The sequence below is a fragment of the Populus euphratica genome, unplaced genomic scaffold (assembly GCF_000495115.2).
Source record: "Populus euphratica unplaced genomic scaffold, PopEup_1.0 scaffold85.1, whole genome shotgun sequence".
Taxonomy (NCBI): Eukaryota; Viridiplantae; Streptophyta; class Magnoliopsida; order Malpighiales; family Salicaceae; genus Populus; species Populus euphratica.
The window spans coordinates 741,642-750,062 of NW_011499898.1; the positions used below are offsets into that span (position 1 = coordinate 741,642).

Sequence of the window (8,421 nt, forward strand, 5' to 3'; positions counted from 1 at the left end):
ATTGTTTTTTCTTTTTTAATCTTTTTTATATAGTGATATTTTTTTAATTATAATATGTTTAATTTTTTATGAAGTTAGTATGATTTATTTATAATTCTTATATATATATATATATATATTTTATATAGATTAAATATTTATTTGTTTATAATATATACAACCTTGCATAATATTTTTTTATTTAATAAGTTTTATGTATGTGTCGATTTCTATTATAAATTGATTTAAATAAATAAATTCATTGAACACAATCAAGTAATTGACCCGTGTTATGATATTAAATATCTTAATCTATATTTGTTTCGTAAGTTTTCCAATTGTATTTGTATTTTTCATTAATAATTTATTAATTTTTCCAATTATATTTGTATTTTTCATTAATAATTTTTTTATTTATCTACACAGTAGTTTGTAATTTATTTAATTAGATGGATGCGTGAGTTTTTTTATTTACATTTATGATTCTTATGTAAAAAATAATGTTAAAAGATTCTACATGTTCAATTTTTTTTATTATGTATTGTTGTTTTTAATTTGATCTTTATTTTTATTATTTTTTATTTTCAATTTTATCTTTCTGATAGAATTTTTTTTCTCTATTATTTTCCATATTTATTTTTTTCATTAATGCTTTTTTTGTATGTATTTTTAAAATAATTTTATATTTATGCTTTAATTAATGTTTTTTTTGTTTTTTAAACCTTTTTTAAATATCAATTATTCTTTTAATTATAATGGGTTGTTTAGTTTTTTAAGTGGTTAGTATGATTTATTTGTATCTTTTTATATTTTATATAAATTAAATATTTATTTTTTATTATACTTCTAATTAATATTTATAGTCTTGCATTATATTTTTTTATTTTTTTTAATAAATTCTATATGTATCAATTTCTATTATAAAATAATTTTAATAAATAAATTTATTAAATACAACCAGTAAATATTTTATTTTTTTACTTTTGAATAAAAGTTTTTTTATGTTAATGTGACCCTTTTTTATATATATGTTTTCTTATTTAATATAAGTGTTTTTTTTAATATAATTCATATAAAACCTACTTATTTAGTTTATAACACAAACTATTAAATTTTTTTAATAAAAAAATATATTTATAACACCTAAATATTTTACCAAAAAAATAATATGCACTGCGCATAATAGCATGTTCACTGTTTTTTTGTTTCCAACTTTGAAGTCTAGTGTTCACTAAAGAAAGAATGTATTCAGTGTTTACTGTGCACTAAAGAAAGATTATGTTGTGTTTACAGTGATTGTTTTTTAAAATATTTTTTATTTAAAAAAATATATTAATAATATTTTTTATTTTTTTAAAATTAATATACCAAAATAATTTTAAAATATCAAAAATATATTAATATAAAATAAAAAAAATCAAATTTTAAAATATCAAAAATATATTAATACAAAATAAAAAATCAAATTTTTTTTAGAAGTGCTTTTAAAAAGCACTTCGAAAGAGGCACTATATTCAGTTAATTGTTTTTTTCTTCTGAAAATGGATATTCGTAAGTGGATCGTGGAACCACGCGCCCGCACAACGAATATATTCAGTTTTTTGGCGGCATCACTTCATGTCCACCACTTCTTTCCCACATTCTCTCGACTCTACTCCTTAATCACTTTCTCAGCTCTCAAACACTTGGCAACTGCTCTCTGTGCTCTCTTTGTTTTGAAAGAAAAAGAAAAGGAAAAAACCAAAGCCATAGCCAGCTAGCTAGGGAAGAGAAGATATCCTGATACTGACACTGATATACTGTAGCAGTAACTTTCTCTGCATTGCATAGAAATAGAATGGGAGGTTGTAGCAAAGATTATGTTAATTACCTGGATCGCCGATTCTCAAAGAAGGTTCGCGATAATGTCCATGGCAACATTTATCTGGATCCGGTATTATCATTAAACATCTTTCCTTCTCTTCTCCGAATTTCTTTGATTCGACTTTCCTAGATTGATTGATTGTTCAATTCAATTTTGATTTCTTTTCGTCACCGAATGGCGCTACTTTTTTTTTCTTTTGGAAACGGCGTTTCGTTCGTTTTGTTCCTTTTAGTGATGAATTATAATTACAATTTGAATTATTGATATTTGTTTACTTGCATGTTTCTCTGAATTTAATTTTATTTCAGCTCTCTTTGAAGTTTGTCGATACAGAGCAGTTCCAGAGGCAAGCGCAAGTCTGATTTATTTATTTATTTATTCATGTCAAAATATAATTAAATTGAATCGAATCAAAACTATTCACCATCCGAGCTCACAAGTTTTACTATATGTGTGCATGCAGACTTCGAGATCTAAAGCAACTCGGTGAGTGTTATTTATATTCCTCTGTGCCTGTTTGACCTGATTTTATTAGCATATCTTTTCCTGTGAATCTGATGTTTCTACTTTTTACACCGCGGCTAAGAATTTAAGCCTATATATGAAATTTTTTATTTTCTCATGCGATTAATTAATTCAATAGTTTTGAAGGGGAAAAAAAACTAGCTGCCTGCCTGCAAAGTAGCTTTTAAGTTTCATGCTGAATATCTTTGTTGGAATCAGATGTTTTATTTATCTAGAAATACTAGTTTGAGTGAGATTTTTTTTTTTTGAACTTATATCTATATACTCATTCCTAGTAAATCTATTTGACTACTCTTCTATCACATATAGTCTTCAACGATGTTAAATTCAATTTATCAGGAAAAAAACATGATTGTTTGCTTTGGTCACTATTTTTCTTTTTAATGGAATCTTGGTTGTTTTTATTAAAGAATCATCCCAACTTAATAGTTTAAGCTGTTAGGTAAAGTCTGAAAATATGATTTATATTATCTTCTAATACACCTCTTCAAGTGAAAGTCCTTTGGACTTGAAACTTGCACAAGTCTACATTATTTTATGTTTAATTTTTATCAAATAAATAGGGATGATGAGATTTGAACTCATGACTGCTTTGTCAACAAGGCATTGATACTGTGCCAAAAAACTATATCAACCCAATAACTTAAATTGTTAGAAAGCTTTGTCAACAAGGCATTGATACTGTGCTAAAAAACTATATCAACCCAATAATTTAAACTGTTAAATGAAATCTCAGAATATAATTTATATTATTCTCTAACAGTTTTTAGCACTCTTATTTCCATAACGGTCAAATGTGATGTCAGAATCATAGTTGAAAGAAATTGGCTGATCAATTACATCATTGGAAGAATTAGTCGATAAACTGGACCTAGTAAGCTATAACTTGTTCACCAGCAAGAGTGTTGCAACAAGCCATTTCAGTGTTCTGTATAGAAACAACCATCTCTAACTTCCATTTCTGAGAGATTTCATTCTTTTTACTAAACAAGTTTTACTCTTATGCAGGTCTAACATACATGGTTTACCCAGGGGCTGTGCATTCTCGATTTGAGCACTCACTTGGTGTATTTTCACTGGCTGGTGAAACAGTTCACAGAATCAAAGCTCAGCAGGTAAGAATGTCACTCTGAACATCATTCTCATCAAGATCTCCAATTATGGGCATTTGTCCTTCACACTCATCCCATATTTGTAGGGTTCAGAGCTCGGTATCGATAACTTGGATATACAAACAGTGAAACTTGCTGGTAAAGAATTGTGCATCATTCAAATGGCTTTACTTATGGTTGCTTTTCGTGTTTGTGTATTTAATCTCTTCCTGATTTATATAGGACTACTGCATGATGTTGGCCATGGGCCATTCAGCCACATGTTTGAGCGCGAGTTTCTCCGTCAGATTCCTCATGGCATTAAATGGTAATTCTGACAATCCTTTTGGATTTCCCTCAGAAATTAGGACCATTCTTCACTTCTTTTTCCTTTCAGTTTTCATTGGTAAAGTCATTCCATTAAAATGTGATTAGAAGGTTGCTAGAATAACAATTTCCATATGCTGATTATACTCATGAATTTCTTGTGCTTAAATCTTTACATTTGCTTGTTTTCACGGAGATTGATATCTTCTTAATACTATATCACAACTTATTTGTATTCATTGATCATAGATGTAGATGGTTGATGTATTCATTGACCAATATCATGATGTTAAACCATAATTTTTTTCCAACTGTTTTAAGTGTTGTATTCTAATAATTTTGTTTGTTACCTATTCTGGTTGTGAATGCTGAGAATAATGGACTGAAAAAAATTAACCATGTGATTCCAGAGGCTAAGAATGTAGCTGATTTCAGTATTGCTATGCAGATTCCATTCAGTTTTTTCCTGTAGAAATGATGTAAATGTTTCCTTTGTTCCTTCCTTTCTATAACACAACACAACCTAGTTAATTGTTATTTTTTTTATTTATTTACGTGGTGTGTCCGGGCCAGCTTGCGCGCACCACGACTAATCCCCACGGCCCACTGAATACCTTGCAAACCCAGTAGGCATGTAAGGCACCGCGGGGGTGACAGGCGTGCACGCCAGGGCTCGAACCCAATTGCAGTGGAAGGAGACAAGCCCCTTCCACCGCAAAGCCAAGCACTAGAATGCTAGTTAATTGTTATTTAACAATATGGGTGGATGATATGCCATTGTTCTCCCAGTTAGGTGCATTTGCAATACCTTCATTTGATTATTGCCGAACATTATGAGTTACATTGATGAAAACAGTATTTTTTGGTTTGTGATAAAATCTTATGGAAAATGGTATACCTTTCCTATTGTCAGTACTGGTAATTGCTTCCAATGAGAGGATTTGATCCAATATTTGAGTTATTGTTTTAAATATTTTCCAGGTGTCATGAGGACATGTCTGTGAGAATGATAGATCACATTGTCGATTTCCACCATATTGATATTGATGCTGAATGCCTAAAGAAAGCAAAGGTTATATCTTGACAGAATTACTTTTCCTTTTTTCTGCTGGATTTTCTTTTTTCCTTTCTTGGTTCAAGTTTTTCATTGAACACGTGATTGTGTCAATTTTAATCTCACTATCAACATCTCTTGTTTGTTGTTTCACAGAGGTTCTTTTATCTACTTAAAGAAAAACAGATACATGTAACTGAATTTTTTTTATAAAAAAAACAATTGCTAATACATGGATCCCTTATGCATCTGTGTCCGCTTTTACAGGATATGGTCATTGCAAGCACAGAACATGTTTCTCATAAAGTAAGCCATTTGACAGTCCAAGACTCTATCTGTGGTTAGCAACCCTCATTTCAATTCCTTACCTATATCATTGGCTAATTTTCTACGTTCTCTTACATGTAGAGTGTGAATGAAAAGCATTTCCTGTATGATATTGTTGCAAATGGTCGGAATGGCATAGATGTTGACAAGTTAGTTGATCTCTCTCTATATACTTCTCCTTACAAGTCTCCAATCTCCTTATTTGGGGTTACTTTCACTGCACATGGTTTTGACAACCAAAAATTATCTATTAGGTTTGATTACATTGTGCGTGACTCCCGGGCTTGTGGACTGGGCTGCAGTTTTCAGATTGAACGGTACGCATGCTTATATTTTTAGGCATGTTCAAAAAAGTTGTTTAGGTAGCCTTCTTTTCAAGTCAACTCACATGACATTTCCATCCATGCTTTAGCCTTTACTTGGTTAGTTAGTTAGTTATTTATTATACTTGTATATTCTTACCATCTAAGCTAGCGCTATTCCTTACTCAATAAGCATTCTTTTTAACCTACAGGTTAATGGATAGCATGCGAGTTATGGGTGATGAGATATGTTATCGTGACAAGGATTGTTAGTATATGTTGTAATTCTGTTTCCAGTTTTGCTGGTAATCATTGTATTCTTTAATTAATTCTTGATGTTTTTGTCAGATCTTACAATCTTTAAGTTATTTTCCTCTCGAGCTGATCTGCATCGAACGGTCTATACGCATGCAAAAGTAAAGGTGCCTATATATTTGGAATTATTTTCTGGAAACAAATACTTTGTTTAGTTGAATCTTCATCCAAATGGGGAAATGCATTGTATTTGACTTTTCTTTTTCAGGCTATAGAAATGATGTTTGTTGATTCCTTGATAAAAGCGGATGATTTCCTTCAAATTTCATCAAAAATTCAGGACCCAGCTGAATTCTGGAAGGTTTGTGGGCTTAAAACATTAATTGAACTTGCTGTTGATGCTTTGATTTTAATGTTCATGGGACTAATGCTATCCATCTAAATTTTGCAGATAGATGATTCAATATTGAAAACCATTGAAATTTCTCATGATCAGGAGCTGAAGGAAGCTAGAGAATTAATCATGCGCATTAAGAGAAGAGACCTATACCAGGTATCCAAATTTATTATCGGGACTGGTTTGATGGCCTAATTTTTTGTGATCTAGGAGCATGATCTATTCTTTTGAGTTATTTTGAGTCAAAGGAAACCTATGTTCCTGTTTGTTAACACATTATTACAATTTGTTATATTTTTCAGTTCTGCAATGAGTTTTCTGTTCCGAAGGACAGGTTAGAGCACTTCAAAGACATCACTCCACAGGACATTGTTTGTTCCCAGGTTTGTAATAGATTACACCAAAAAAAAAAAAAACCATATGTTCTATGTTAGTCTTTTCTTTCTACAGCACACTAGAAAATTTTAATTGAAAGTGATTTTTCATTCAGGAAAATGGTGACATTAAACTAAAAGAAGAAGATGTTGTTGTCTGCAATGTGAAGATCGATTTGACACGGGGTAGAAGTAACCCTCTCGAAAAGTAAGCAGGAAAAGAGTCAAATTATGATTTTGTTGGAATCATTCCTTGTTTTGTTGTTCTTTAATGGGTCGGCTTCTGCAACTTTAAATGACTCTGGTCTTTTCTTTATGCACGTGTTTCAACATTCAGCATAAATTTTTTCCAGGTACAAAGTTCACTTCCAATGTGCTTAATTTAAAGTATTTTTCCTAGCATTTTTCTTTCTTACAAGACTAAAGATTAGTGTGAATCTCAATATTATCCATGGTCTGCATTGTCAAATATGTAGCAGAGGACAGTAGAACTCTAGTGAATATATGCTGTAGTTTACTTTCTTTTGTTTTCATAAATTACATGCTTGAATCTAATCAAGGATTCGTATCTCAAAATCTTTTGACGTTGGTTGTTGGAACATCCTTGTTGAATTATACTATTGAATTTATGTCATGTTACAACAGACACACAGGGGGCTGATGAAAAAATTGCTGTAAAAACTATGGAATTTGGCTATGTTTTTTTCCCTCGACTAAATTTATTGTGTAGAGGATCATTAGGTTCCAATACCTATTCAACCTTGAGGCTGGAGTCTCCTTCTTAAGCTATAGCTTAGGGTTTCTAACTGTTTAATGTTACAGTTTCTTAAAAGAAAACGTTTCCGTTTTAAGGCTTTTTAACAGCTTTCCTTATTGTCAGGACTTTGAGAGCAATGAGAAATTCCCGATACATGATTATCGCATCAGTCATTTGCTGCCAGCTTTTTGTGAAGATAGGATTGTGAGGGTGTATTCTAAGAACCCCGATCTGGTTTGTATCAAACATAATAATGTTTTCAAACAATTAATTAACTTTGAATTGCTTTGTTTTGATAAATCAATGCATGGGCATCATTATACAGGTGAAAACAGTTTCTGAGGCTTTTGAGAATTTTCAGCTCAAGACATATGGAATGAAAGCACAGGTACATGCAACTCCTGATAGGAAGAGGAATCGTCGGAGGTTAGAACATTCGTACTGAGAAGAATCACCGAAGGTTCTTGTGGTTGCTACTATTGTATCCAGTTCCACAACGCTTTTATTTTGGAAGTCGTACACTTCTTTCTAAATGGAGAAAGAAAACTAGCTCGCATACACACACATAATAGAAGAATTTGATTAGCAAGTATATAAATTCACACTGCCTCCCTATGTCTCCATTTACTTTGATACCCAGCACAATATGTGAATATTCTTTCTCATACTCTGACTAGTTGGTGGGTGATGATGATTTCTACCAATGAAATTTGTTCGTAGATTTCAATCATTTGGAATGGGTTTTATTTTTTTGTCATTATTCTATTAGGAGTTTTTTTTTTTTCTTGTAATTTTTTTGAGCTGGTGATAGTGCAGTCAGAAAACAAGCAACAAAGACATTGCAAAGGTAATTGAGAACTTTTAGCTTGTGGGTAACAGGGAGAAAACTCTGGGTTCAGTTTTTTAATTTGAATTTGTAGCTTGGAAGTTCTAAAAGTCCCCACTGATTGATGCAGGTCTCCCCTTCCAAGCAATAGATCTGTGTTTCATTTAATAGATTGCAGTTTGCTCTGCCCTTGCAGACATTATCAAAGATGACCACGTATGCATCTGTCCGGCTAGCTTTGTGAACACTACCTATGTATATTTGTGCCTATATTATTAATATTTGTATTACATGCATTAAAAAACTAAAATTTTAAAATAAAAATATTTGTAGAGGCTATAAT

At 31.1% G+C, this 8,421-nt stretch overlaps 1 protein-coding gene across 2 annotated transcripts; it reads left to right on the forward strand.

The window, feature by feature from the left end:
* The first annotated feature begins 1,522 nt into the window (after positions 1-1,522).
* On the forward strand, positions 1,523-7,980 carry LOC105132372 (deoxynucleoside triphosphate triphosphohydrolase SAMHD1 homolog). 2 transcript variants are annotated; one of them, XM_011035834.1, is made up of 19 exons: positions 1,525-1,912; positions 2,152-2,189; positions 2,307-2,329; positions 3,377-3,483; positions 3,567-3,618; positions 3,703-3,787; positions 4,768-4,858; positions 5,108-5,146; positions 5,249-5,316; positions 5,422-5,484; positions 5,682-5,737; positions 5,818-5,891; positions 5,993-6,085; positions 6,176-6,277; positions 6,424-6,504; positions 6,612-6,703; positions 6,833-6,848; positions 7,376-7,486; positions 7,578-7,980. In XM_011035834.1, exons 1-19 carry the CDS (start codon positions 1,817-1,819, stop codon positions 7,695-7,697), a joined length of 1,407 nt encoding a protein of 468 aa, XP_011034136.1. In that variant the 5' UTR covers positions 1,525-1,816; the 3' UTR covers positions 7,698-7,980. The 2 variants fall into 2 exon arrangements, with proteins under 2 accessions (XP_011034137.1, XP_011034136.1); XM_011035835.1 differs by lacking the exon at positions 6,833-6,848 and having other exon boundaries at positions 1,523-1,912; positions 7,578-7,669.
* Positions 7,981-8,421: the final 441 nt, after the last annotated feature.

Excerpts from the sequence above, each read along its gene's own strand:
- LOC105132372 (XM_011035834.1), top strand. The coding sequence starts at position 1,817 with ATGGGAGGTTGTAGCAAAGATTATGTTAATTACCTGGATCGCCGATTC. Across the intron at positions 3,788-4,767 it reads ATTCCTCATGGCATTAAATG|GTGTCATGAGGACATGTCTG; the intron begins GTAATTCTGACA and ends AATATTTTCCAG. Across the intron at positions 5,317-5,421 it reads AATGGCATAGATGTTGACAA|GTTTGATTACATTGTGCGTG; the intron begins GTTAGTTGATCT and ends ATTATCTATTAG.